Source organism: Drosophila santomea, chromosome 3L, assembly GCF_016746245.2.
Source record: "Drosophila santomea strain STO CAGO 1482 chromosome 3L, Prin_Dsan_1.1, whole genome shotgun sequence".
Lineage (NCBI taxonomy): Eukaryota > Metazoa > Arthropoda > Insecta > Diptera > Drosophilidae > Drosophila > Drosophila santomea.
This window is the reverse complement of record NC_053018.2, coordinates 5,144,591-5,156,317: the sequence shown is the minus strand read 5'-3', so window position 1 is coordinate 5,156,317 and position 11,727 is coordinate 5,144,591. Positions and strand designations below refer to the sequence as shown.

The window sequence follows — 11,727 nt, the reverse complement described above, 5'->3', positions numbered from 1 at the left end:
ATTAACTGTATATTGATCTTTTTATATTTTCATACATTTTATTGATCCACCATTAGAAACAAATACTGTTTTTAGAACTATCTTTATTGTTATAATATAATGTTTTAATCTTAAATCTTTTCAAGTTGTAGTATTTTTTCTCAAATTTTAATGACATGTTTGCGCGGTATAATTTTTCTAAAAATGTGTTATGTAAATCATCTGCCGGTACTTTACAAATTTTAAAGCCAACGGAGTTAATTAAAAACCGGAATTGCTTTGAGGGAAGAGTTTTCATCGGACAAGAGTAAGAGGCGTAGGAATGCATAATTATAAATTATTCGGCATGTATTTTGAATATTAAACTTAAATGTGAACTTAAAAGGCAAACCTGATTATTTTCAATGTCAATGCTTTTATGCATTCGATTAAATATGCCAAGAGCTTGTGACTATTCCAAAATGCAAGCTTAGCAAACCCCAGATGAACTGAACAGACTGCAGGGCTAAGTAACATTTTACTACCGGACCGGAACACAAACATCACAAAGTAAAGAAATAAATATTAAATTAAAAATGTAATGTGCAAATTAGCCAAGTGCATCGCGCAGTTTTATGGTCAGCAAGTTGGTCAGCCGGGATGAACGCCGGTAGCGGAAAGTCTATGCCGCAAAAAAATAAAGAGAGCCATGGATAACCGAGTGCAACCAAGTTGAGTGAGTGAAGGACACTTTCGGCGATGGTTGCTTGATTGATGACGCTGCAATTAAACACACGGCCAGCGATGCGGTAATGTCGACAAATGGACATTAAGATAAAATGCGTAAAGGCTGAAAAACATTGCGTGTTCGTGAAAATGAAATGAAAATTCAGCTGATGCCGTTTTGCCGCTGTGGTTACCAATGAAAGTGTGAAGAAAATGCACTTTAAGTGGTCATTGAAAGTGCCACAGAAGCCGGAGGGAGGATGCACTTGCCACTGCCCTGGAGCAGTTAAGCCGATAGTTTATGGTCCTAGCCAATGATGAAGAAATAACAATAAAGCGCAAAAAAGCGAAACGTCAAAATCACGAAAAGTCGTTATTAGACGCAAGTCAAAGTCATTGCACAGTGGGATGCAAAACAGTAAAATGTAATTAACTAGGAATATATTAAACATAGATGTTAAACATGCCAACATGTAAATCTTATGAATACAAAATTTCACTTCAATCTTAAATTTTTAGTTTTTAATTTTGCAAAGTACCGAAAAATATTTTTGAAGCGATAACATAAAATACTAATTTCAGTAAAATAAAACAGGTATTAATTATTATACAGAAAATTAAGTATATATTTTCAATATTTTTTGAAGATATCACCTTGTGTTACTTTATATCTTTTTCAGCATGACTTCGCTTTGTCCCACTGTTCGGTGGCTGAAAAACAGGCGGAGGCGCTAACCACCTGCCCAATGCTGCTACCGAGGGCTTTTGTTTTGAAAAACGAAAGTGCCGTGGCTGCGAAATTAATTTTCTTTCCTTAACTTTAGGGGCTGACCCTCGCGGGCGGCCGAAACGCCCAATGAAGTGGTCAAAGTGGTTTTCGTGGCTAATGATGCCGATAGAAAGCAGTTTAGATACGCCGTTTAGCACGCTTCCGTTTTAGGCAAATCGCTTCCTGACCCAGTGCCAAAACAAATGACTGAAGACACGAACTGGGCAGGCGAGGCTGCTACAAAGCCTATAAATATAGGAAAACTTCCGCTCTAAACGTAAATTAATTTCAAATTTATGAATATTCAAATGTGAGCCAACTAACGGTTCAATGAACTTGCGAACTGCACAAGAAATGCAATTTGCCGATGCGCATTTTTAATGCACAAACACGCAGCTATGTTGGATTTACTGCAATGGGTCCATTGGGTCCAGAACGCCAACTGTGGCAAAGTCACCGCGGCAGCAGCAGCTGAAGCAGCAACAAAAACCGCAGCAGCAGAAGCAGCAGCAGCAAAAGCGGTAGGTAAAGAAGCAGTAAGCAGCAGTTGAGGCAGCAAATCAGTCTGCGGCGAGTGTTGAAAGCGTTCAGACGTAGCAGTCGGAAAATAAAAAGCTGGCTCAAAAGCAAAACGAAGGTGAATGCCAAGCGATCGGCGTTAAGAAGTGTGGCAAAGTAGAAATTTCTGTTAATTAAGGCGCGTGTGAAAACTGTGAAAATTCAGCATACAGACAGCTGAAAATCAGCGAATGCTGCTGCCAAAGATCCTATAAAAAGTGAAAATTATCTCTTCAAAGTGGAGTGGAATGGAAACTCGATTCTGGCACCGCAACAGGAAATAAACAGTGTTCACTCTAAACATCGAAGCTCAGAAGATTGGAGAAGGGAGTGGCTTGGAGAACAAGAACAAAAAGAACAGTGGACTGAAGCCAAGCTGACCTGAGGTGATTTCTGAAGCTCTGCTTTAGCATTATAAATTAATCGTAAAAACCTAGAGCGCAAAGCGGAGAACAAGAAACAAAATCGAAATTGGAATTTTAAAATACCATTTCATTTGTGAGTGTATTTTAGCCAAATATGTGAAATGGAAACAACTTTCTAAATGAACGAAAATAAAAGAGCGCTTACACCCAGCAATAACAACAACAACGACGCACAAAAATTTGAATTCTTTTTATTCTTTACGCCTGAGGAAATTGTGTCAGTCCACGCTGTTAAAAGGTGTGCGTGTGTTTTCGTTTATTGATATGAGTTGCCGCTTTTCGTTGGTCGTCAAGTTTGTGTCTTAAGTCTTTCGTTTAGGGACCGATAAATTGGTTTGGAATTTATATGTCAGTTCGGGTGGCCAAACCTATGCGATGAAGATATTGATTCCCGATCTGTCCAACAGAGCTCGACAGCTGTTGGCGGTTAGTGGTTCAGCGGGTTCGCTTACTAGGTTAGTCGGTTAGCACCTAGTTGCTTCTGGGGCTGCTTAGTCTGCTTAGTAGGATTCTGCGGAGATTGTCAGTACGACTTTCTTGGTTTCGCGCTTCGCTTTCAGATGTTTCTCTTCTCATTTGCAGCGCTTTAATTTGTTTTCTTCAATTCGTCTCGTTTGTTTTTTTGCTTTTTTTGCTTTTTTTTTATTTTTTTGACTGGCCCCGTTTCGTTGTCTGCGCAACGCACGCAAATTACAAGTTAATTAAAGTGGCCAAAGAATTTGCCGAGTGATCGCATGCAAGCAGAGTGCAGCATCTTCAATTGCAATCCATTGCAAACCCATTCCCATTTTCGTCTGTAATTTGTATTTACTTTCTTGCAAATGGCACCCACGCGAAATTACTTGGATGCCTGGGAACCGAAATAATGGTTGGCATATATGGGAAACGGCTGCGACTTATTGGCTTAATTTGATTTATCGTACTATGCCACTTTCCCAGCTTCAAACAAGTACTCGTATCTATACGTCTATGCAAAGGCCACACAAAAAAAAAACCAGAAGCGCCGCCATCTCTCCCCCTTGCGTAGGATCCATTAGCGGGGTCTCCTGTGCGCAGGTGTGCGAGATAAATTAAAGACATCGAGCCTGCCTGCATCATGACAACGGCAGCATCCTCACGTTCGTGCATCGCAAACTGTGCGCATCATTTCATTCAATTATTTGCTTGCCTTGCCTTGCCTTGGGTGCCCCGAAGAGACGTGAATCGCGCTGGCCGATCCTCTCCAGCCCACGTCCGCCATAAGTTTTCATGCTGGCCTTGGCTGCCTTTTCTAAACTGTCAACTGCTTGCCGCTGCCGATGGTGCTTGGTGCTGCTGCAGCCAAATTTTCACTTTTCATCTGCACAAAAGGTCAAAACATCGATGCAGCTGGTATAGCCATTGCCTCGGAGGAGTTTTCCTGGCTTGGGTGTTGTTAGCATTCAGATTTGTCGACTCCTTGTGGTAGCCGCCAACTACATAAATAACGAACAAAAGGAAAGAAAGACTTTCCTTTGTGCTGAACACATTTGCATAGACAAGAAGAGAAAATCGCAGTTCATAGGGAGAAGAGGTATTTTAGCCTGACAAATGTCTTCATCTCTTCATCATGATGATAGGAAGTTAAGGCGCAGTCAAATCAATCACCCGACCTTTGGATGGCTGGTGTTATTACCGCAAAACGGCCAGTTTAGTCAGGAGTCATAACCCCGTGCGCGAAAGTACCTATTACAATGGTAAAAATAGCAACAACCAGAGCAACTTCGGTGCTTCACGCCTTGTTGGGCAGTCAGCAGAGATGACAGTGAAGATCATGATGACGAAGCCGATGGCTGAGTGCGATTACCTAAAGCCGGAGACGACTGTGCTGCTGTAATAGCCTGGCCAAGATTACTATTATGTCTCTTACTGCACAGTCGTAATAGTTTACGCTCATGTTAATGACTCTTGCTTTCGATGGAAAGCCAAAAATATGAATGGTTTTGAATTTGCCAAGCCGAATTGAACCCGTCCAAGAATAAACCATAAACTGATTTTTTGAAAGCGTGCGAGTGGCGACTGGGGTGCACTCTAGTCATAAATAAACAATTAACAAGACGTCTTTGTTTCGTTTGTTATTTCGGAAAATTAGTGCCAACTTAATAACCACCAGTGACCGCCCCCTTGCTTTAACTTTCCTTTGCCTTTTGTCATTTTGCAGACGGCTGCTGCAATTAAAAACAAAGCCAAGAAAATAAAGCCAGAGTGAAAATGAAAGCTGGCCGCGCCTTCGGCTGCCTTTTCTGGGCCCTGCTCTATTGTGTGCTCTACTTGGATCTGGTCAGTGGGAACTCCGCCGACGAGGAGCTGCTGGACTTTGATTTCGCTGATTCAAATGATGCTGCTACGGAGGACTGGCAACTGGTGGATCCGGAGGAGGCCAAAAAGGCGGAGCTGGCCGAAAAGAAGTTGGAGTCCAATATGCTGGACTTTAGCGTCGATCTGGATGAACCTGAGCCGGAGAAACAATTACCACCTTTTGACTGGCGGGAAAGGATTTTGAGGAATGCTCTGGCCAAAGCCTTGGCGGATGAGGGATTGCGCCAGAAGTTCGCCGAAGTATTGCCCATCTTAAGAGTGCTATCTTCTCAACAGCGATTGGCACTTTCCGCTTTGATCTCGGCTCAGATGAATGCCAAAAAGGGGCACGAACTTAAGTTTGAACAGGTGAGTTTCAGAACCGATTCAAATATATTTACGTACATCTATAATTAACGAATAGGGAAATTAATATTACACATTTAATATCTTTCTAACGATTTTTCTAATCTAATCAGGTTCGCATGATGTTTGGCAATGACAAAAAGCTGCTTTTGCCCATAGTGTTTGACATCGCAAATCTCATAAAGAGCTCTACCCGCAAGTACATCAATCTGGGCTCTGATCTGTCTTCTGCTGCCCTTCTTCATACCTCCATCAGTCGTCGTGAAGATGATTTGACTCCAGAAGAGTCGCAACAGGATGACCAAGTGGGCACCATTGCGGTGAAAGTGGAGCCAAAGAAGGATTCTGCTCAGGACGAACCTTCTGAATCCCTAGAGGACTTCTTTGATGAGATGGGATCTGAAGTGCTCGATCCTCAGATGATCAATGAGGCGCTGACAGGTGATCTTCATGAAAACAAAACCAAGTCTTTTAAGCCAGAAAACCATGGACAAAGAGTTCGGCGATCCGCAAACGAGTTTGTACACAAGTTGACCCGATCCGTGCCTGCTTCTGTGACCGAGCAGCAACTTTTGGGTGGCATTGCTGGACGTACCATCAAGCTAAATACCACAGCTTTTCAACAGCCAAGTAGTCAGGAGGATGTGATGATGGCTTCCTCCAATGATGGCCAGTCATACTCTGAGGTAGAGGATCTGGCTTTTGCTGGTCTTAATGGCACCGAAATCCCCCTGAGCGCCGATGAGCGATTAGACCTGCAACGAAACAGCGCCGAGGAAACTGAGGAACCCCTACCAAGTCCGGAGGAACTCATAGCTGGACCCCGTTATCGACTGGGAAAAAGACCACTGCCTGGTCAAAAATCAGGAGCACCCATTAAACGAAAGAGAGTCACTTCTTCGGTGAGGGGAAGACCTAAGACCGCCGCCAGTTCCCATAAACCCGTGGTTGCACCACCACACAAGAAATGCGAACGCTTCACCAGCAACATGTGCATCCGCACCGATGACTATCCGCTGTAAGATCCCCGTAGCTAGTTGGTGAGCGGTTCTCCCGGGGTCCTGGTTCCGGTCCATAGTCCTTAATTCTAGTTTAGTCAGAATTTTAGCCATAATAAAACTTTAATTTATAAAACTCACTTGCCCAACTTTCCCTTGCACCTATGCTTAGTTATTGGTTTTGGTTAGAGTTGTTTAAACAAGTATACAGTTGCAAACTGCATATATTATTTTGAAATCTTAGTGAACAGATCATGGGCAGCATTAGGCGCCACAAGAACGCCATGTCCGCCCTTTTGGCCGAGTTCTACGATAGGCCCAATAACAATCTGGAGTTTAGCGATGACTTCGATGACTTCAGCCTGAGCAAAAAGAGGTGAGTGAAAGAAGGGGGATAACCTGGTGATCCTTACTTTATTAATTAATAAAATAACTGCCAATATATTTATATTTTATTTAATCTTGATTCCCACTGAAGGCGTGAAGACGAAGGCAGTGCAGGCGGGATGTGCCAGAGCGTGGTACGTTACGCGCGACCCCAGAAGGCCAAATCCGCTTCAGGAGAATGGAAGTACATAGTAAACACTGGTCAGCACACGCAAACCTTAAGATTGGAAAAATGCAGGTGAGTGAAAATCGATTTTCACTTGAATAACATGGCATTAACGTTTAATCTCTGCAATTATCAACAGTAATCCCGGCGAGAGTTGTTCCTACTTGGCGCAGACTTATCGTTCCCACTGCTCGCAGGTGTACAACTACCATCGTCTGCTGAGTTGGGACAAAGTGCGTGGTCTCCATGTGGATATATTCAAGGTGCCCACCTGCTGCTCCTGCCAAGTGGATGGTTATCGCCAGCAGTTTCCGCCGCTTTCCTCCATTCAAGCCAAAGATTACTCTCCCCATTCGCCAGTCATAAGCTCTAATCATAATGGGTATAGTACCATAAACGAGGAGGATCTGGACTATGCCGAAGAGAGTGAGGAGGACGAACTGGGCCTGCGATATCCCTCTTTCAACAATCGGGAGACCAATGAGCTGTATTCCAGCAGTAACAAGGTGCGCGTAAAGCTGCCTGGTATTAGCACCAGTGTGGGTCCGTATCTCAGTCCCCCTGATGATGAGGATGATCGCTATGGCGGATACAAGAGCTCCAGTTCTAGTACCAGTTCCAAGAAGTATTACAGCCAGGTGAGCCGCCGGCGGCCGCAGCATTCAGAGGCGCGTCTGGACTTGGATTTGGCGCCAAGCGAGACGCACTCGGACCAAGAGGTAAACCTATTCGCTGGCCCACCAAACGGCGGTGCAGAGAAGCCGCGTATCCCGCTGAATCGCAAGCGTATTTATGCCTCCACCCACACAGCCCCCACCACCGCAACATCATCAGCATCATCATCTCCAGTATCATCGTCCGCAGGAGGAGCTGCCGTCCGCCTACGATTTCCACAGACCACAAGTCTACCAGCCCGAACAGGAACAGCTGCCCTTGGCCCGGGATCCGGCATTGTCACCGGTTTCAGTGTCAGTTCCGGCCTCTCCAGTGCAGCCCCTGCCCATACCGCCCATGCCCATCAAGCAGGTGCCATCGCACCACCAGTCGCATCACCAACAGCCGCACTACCATCATCATCCGCCAACCGGCAAAGTGGCAGCAAGTCGCGACCCCGCTTCTATGCACCACCAGCCGACACCACGACGACCAACACAGCAGTGGTTACCGGGTCAGCGTCGTCACTTTCGACCGAGCGCACCACTCAGTGGGAGCGGAATCAGTCGACGGCACTACCACAACCGCCGGCAGTCTATCCAGTGAGCTCAATCTTCCCCAGCGGTGGTGGCAGCGAGATGTCGGGCAAGAGAATCAACTATAACTACCATCCCATTATCGATTTCTTCGAGAAGAATCGCAAGACGGAGGCAGCGGCTACAGTCAGTTCCCTGGCAGAAGAATCCCGCATTGTGGAGCAGCGCATCTTTCCGCAGAATTCCCCCAAATCTCAACAGAATGGCATGGGCTTGGGCATGGAGAGCATCACTGGAGTGTACCAACATCCCATTCCGGTGCCCAAAACGCACGAGAGGCGTATGGGCTACCGGGCACATAACGGTGGCGTGGGTGGTGCAGGTGCTGTGGGTGGTGGTGCTGGTTTCGCCAGCGATAACGCCTGGCTGCCCATGGTTGTGGAGTAGCTTAAGTCGCATGAGTCCATCAATATCAAAGTCCTTAAATTCCCGAAATCTAACGTATTAACGCCGATGCCTTAGCTTTTAGTCTCTGCCGTTCTCGCCAGGAGCCTAATCTTGTAGTTTGTCTACCTGGCTCCTAATCTCAACCCCATTTACCCCAATACCCACTCTAATGTTTAACCAACTATGTTTATTTATTTATTTATTTTGTAGTGTGTAGTGCAAAGATTATAAGATGACCTCGTTTTTGGGGGAGGTTCAATTGGTCGTAAGCTTGGTTGACTTGTCGCAAGAGTTCTAGCAATAAATATAATTTATTGAAATCTGAACATGTGTTTGAAGTTGGGCTATAAATAATATTTATTATATATATTGTAAAATTCATTGTCTTAAGGAAATGTGTGTAGTGTAATTTTACGCTCACTGTACTTCTGTTAACATTGAATTCGCTAACAGAAAAAATATTAAAGCATCTTTTAGGCGCGTTTTAAAATGCTGACTTATGTTAACCAAACAGGCATGCGCAACGGCATTGCCATTAAAAGAGCTGTATCGTTTTATTGCTAATATAATCTTGCAATAAATTCAAGTACAGATCAATTAAATAAAGTCCTAAAATTTAATGTCGATTATAGTGCTATTGAATTGTAAACGTGACAAGTATAGAGATTTTCATAAATAATTTTGTAAAGATTTTAAACAATTATTTAAACTTATATTTTTGTTTTGCACAGAATATTTAATTAAAAATTTAATTATAACGATATCCACGTGCCCTTAGAAGAATTTATTAAAATGACAAACAAAAATAAAAATGTTTTATTTTCCCCGCACAAAGAATCTCATGAATATATTTGTAACTTCTATTAGATATGCCCATAGAATACCAAGTTCTGCATAAATCATTCCCATTTGAAGACCGCATTATTCCCCATTTATTTAAAATACCCAAATTAAATGGCCAGTGCATAAATTAATTCACCGTTCCATCTGCCTTTCGCCCAAATGACACAAATACCATATCAGTGGCTTTCGGCGAAGTTCAAGTTGAGGGTCAAGTGGCGGGCACTAATGAGATTCGAGACTGCGAAAATAAAAACACTTACCCACACGATCGAAAATTGAATTCAAGACAGAAACTAGTTTCTGCACAACAACCAGAAAGTTGCAATGTGCCAAGCCACCGTTGTGGCGTATGCAAAGTGGGTTTCTAAAGCGAAACAAGGCTTGAGCACCGACTTTGACCAGTTATAACATTGGACGTTGAACGTTGCAACTTGCAACTGGCAAATACTATAGTTGCAACGTCACTTCGGCTGGCCAGATTCGCTTTCATTTGCGGCCGAAGCTAACAAACGGCCGATGACGACGACGATGACGACTTCAAAGACATCTATCTCGTCACGAAAGAAAGAAAGAAAGGCTCGTGGCGCGGTGATCAAACTGGAAAATTGGAAAAACGGCGAGGAAATTTTATAAAGCCACAATGATAGCACACTTACTGCACAGTTGTCGGTTGGCCGTCGAACGCGAAAGTGAAAAGTTGCATTTCCCCCCACCTTGGGATAGTGAGAGTAAAAGTGCAATGGCAGTGCTAAGGATATACATTTTGCTCGTCTTCTATTTACAACTAAGTCAGGCGATCAAAGTGGAGAGTGTGAGCAAGGAAGGCGTTTCCAGTAGCACTCCAAGTCCTTCTGCTTATAGAGTATCCAAGCCCGAGCCCAAGAAACCGGAAAACAGGGTACCACCGCATTTGCAGGACATACGTCCTGGTTACGTCGACGATGATGCGGGGGATGTGATCAGGATTATTGAGCCTCCTCAGCACTTTCAGCAGCTGAAACGTCTGCGTCAACGGCAACCTTCCAATCCACCTGTTGTCTGGGAGCAGCCGCGGAAATTGGCCACCAATAGGGTGAAAATCTTGCCCCAAGGAGATCTGCTCACTCAGGAAACCCAGATTCAAAATGGTCCTAATCAGCTACAAATACCAATGGAAATCTTGGCTTCTGTGCGGAAAACAGAGCGTTTGCTGCAGCGGCAAAGACAAAAGTCAAAGTTTCCGCTGGTTAGACAACGACATATACAGCGACAGAGTCACAAGTTAATAGCCCAAAAGACCCTGGAGCAGCAGCTCTACCAACGTGGCCAGCAGCAAAGGCTAAGAGCGGTGTTAAGTCGCAATCAGGAGCTCAAGAGAAGCAAACGAAACAAAAGGGAGGTGCCTGGAAAACCGAAGCAGGCTTATGATGTACAAAAGGGTCTGAAGCTGGTGGCGCACATTGGGGATCTACTCAAAAATGCCACACAATTTCTACCCGACGAGGGCGACACCAACGAGGTGAAGAGGTCACCAAATTGCAGCAATGCAGCCATCTGCGACAATCGGCGACGTCGCCAAAGACTATTCAAACAACAAGCCAAGTCAGCAGAGCGGGAAAAACTTAAGGAGAGGCGGCGCAACTTCCGGAATAAAGAGGCAACAACCACAGCAGCACCAGCACCAACAACCAAGGCGACAACAACAACCACTGGCAAATCGGTGTTTTCAAGTGCCAATTCACTGGCGGAAACTTCCGCAACTCCGCTGGCCAGTCGCCTGGTGAATTCACGCAAATCCAAATCGCAAACACCAAATTACAACCGCAATAGCAACTGGGGCCGCAGCGATGACTCCATACTCTATGCGGACGTAATGACAAATATACGCCAATTGTGGCAGGAGCACGATCAGTTGGCGGGACCCAAGTTCATTGCACCTGGCAAGGTGGCCAACAATACGGACTATCGCGCCTTGGACGTTTATCTCAAGCAGCTGGATGATTTGGCCAAAAAGCTGCCCACTGCCGCACCCATTGGTGGTTTAAATCGGGAGGAACTGCAGCGAGTCACGCCCACGCCCAGTTGGTACTTGATAAACGCAGAGGGAGGCATCTTTGAGACCCGGCTGGATAGTCAAACTAAGCCCTCGTCATCACTATTTCATCGCTTTCCCGACATGCCCAATCAAAATCAGAGTGTATCCACATTGGACTTGGAGTAGTTTTAGCTCTTAGCGTTTTAAGCTAGCTGTTATTTATTTATTTACAAAGAATAAAGTATTATAACTGCAACGGAGATAGAAATGCAAATGTCTAAATGGTATTTTCTTTAATTTCATTTAAGTGAAACTTTTGAAATTATTATGTTATTAACAATGAATTAACTTATTAGCCCTGCAACTCCTCACCTTAACTCCTTCAACGCTACATCTCTGTTAGATTCTTGGTGGCCAACCAAGCATTTAACTCCGCTAATTACAACAACTCCCAACTCTCAAGTCACAAGTTCTTGGCTAATGCGGCAATTTAGATAAGCCCAAGCTGGCAATTAGCCCCGAGCTTGAATCCAAGCTGCCAAACGTGCGAAACGCATTGTCCCA

The 11,727-nt window shown here is 44.5% G+C and overlaps 2 protein-coding genes across 3 annotated transcripts; both read left to right on the top strand.

Annotated features, from left to right (window-relative positions):
* Positions 1-4,665: 4,665 nt before the first annotated feature.
* On the top strand, positions 4,666-8,306 carry LOC120449371 (neurotrophin 1). Of its 2 annotated transcripts, XM_039631803.1 has the most exons (6): positions 4,666-5,121; positions 5,232-6,136; positions 6,361-6,492; positions 6,595-6,741; positions 6,809-7,388; positions 7,480-7,929. In XM_039631803.1, exons 1-6 carry the CDS (start codon positions 4,666-4,668, stop codon positions 7,927-7,929), a joined length of 2,670 nt encoding a protein of 889 aa, XP_039487737.1. The 2 variants fall into 2 exon arrangements, with proteins under 2 accessions (XP_039487737.1, XP_039487736.1); XM_039631802.1 differs by having other exon boundaries at positions 6,809-8,306.
* Positions 8,307-9,888: 1,582 nt separating this feature from the next.
* On the top strand, positions 9,889-11,349 carry LOC120450214. The gene has a single exon (XM_039633088.1). It carries the CDS (start codon positions 9,889-9,891, stop codon positions 11,347-11,349), a length of 1,461 nt encoding a protein of 486 aa, XP_039489022.1.
* The last annotated feature ends 378 nt before the right edge of the window (positions 11,350-11,727 follow it).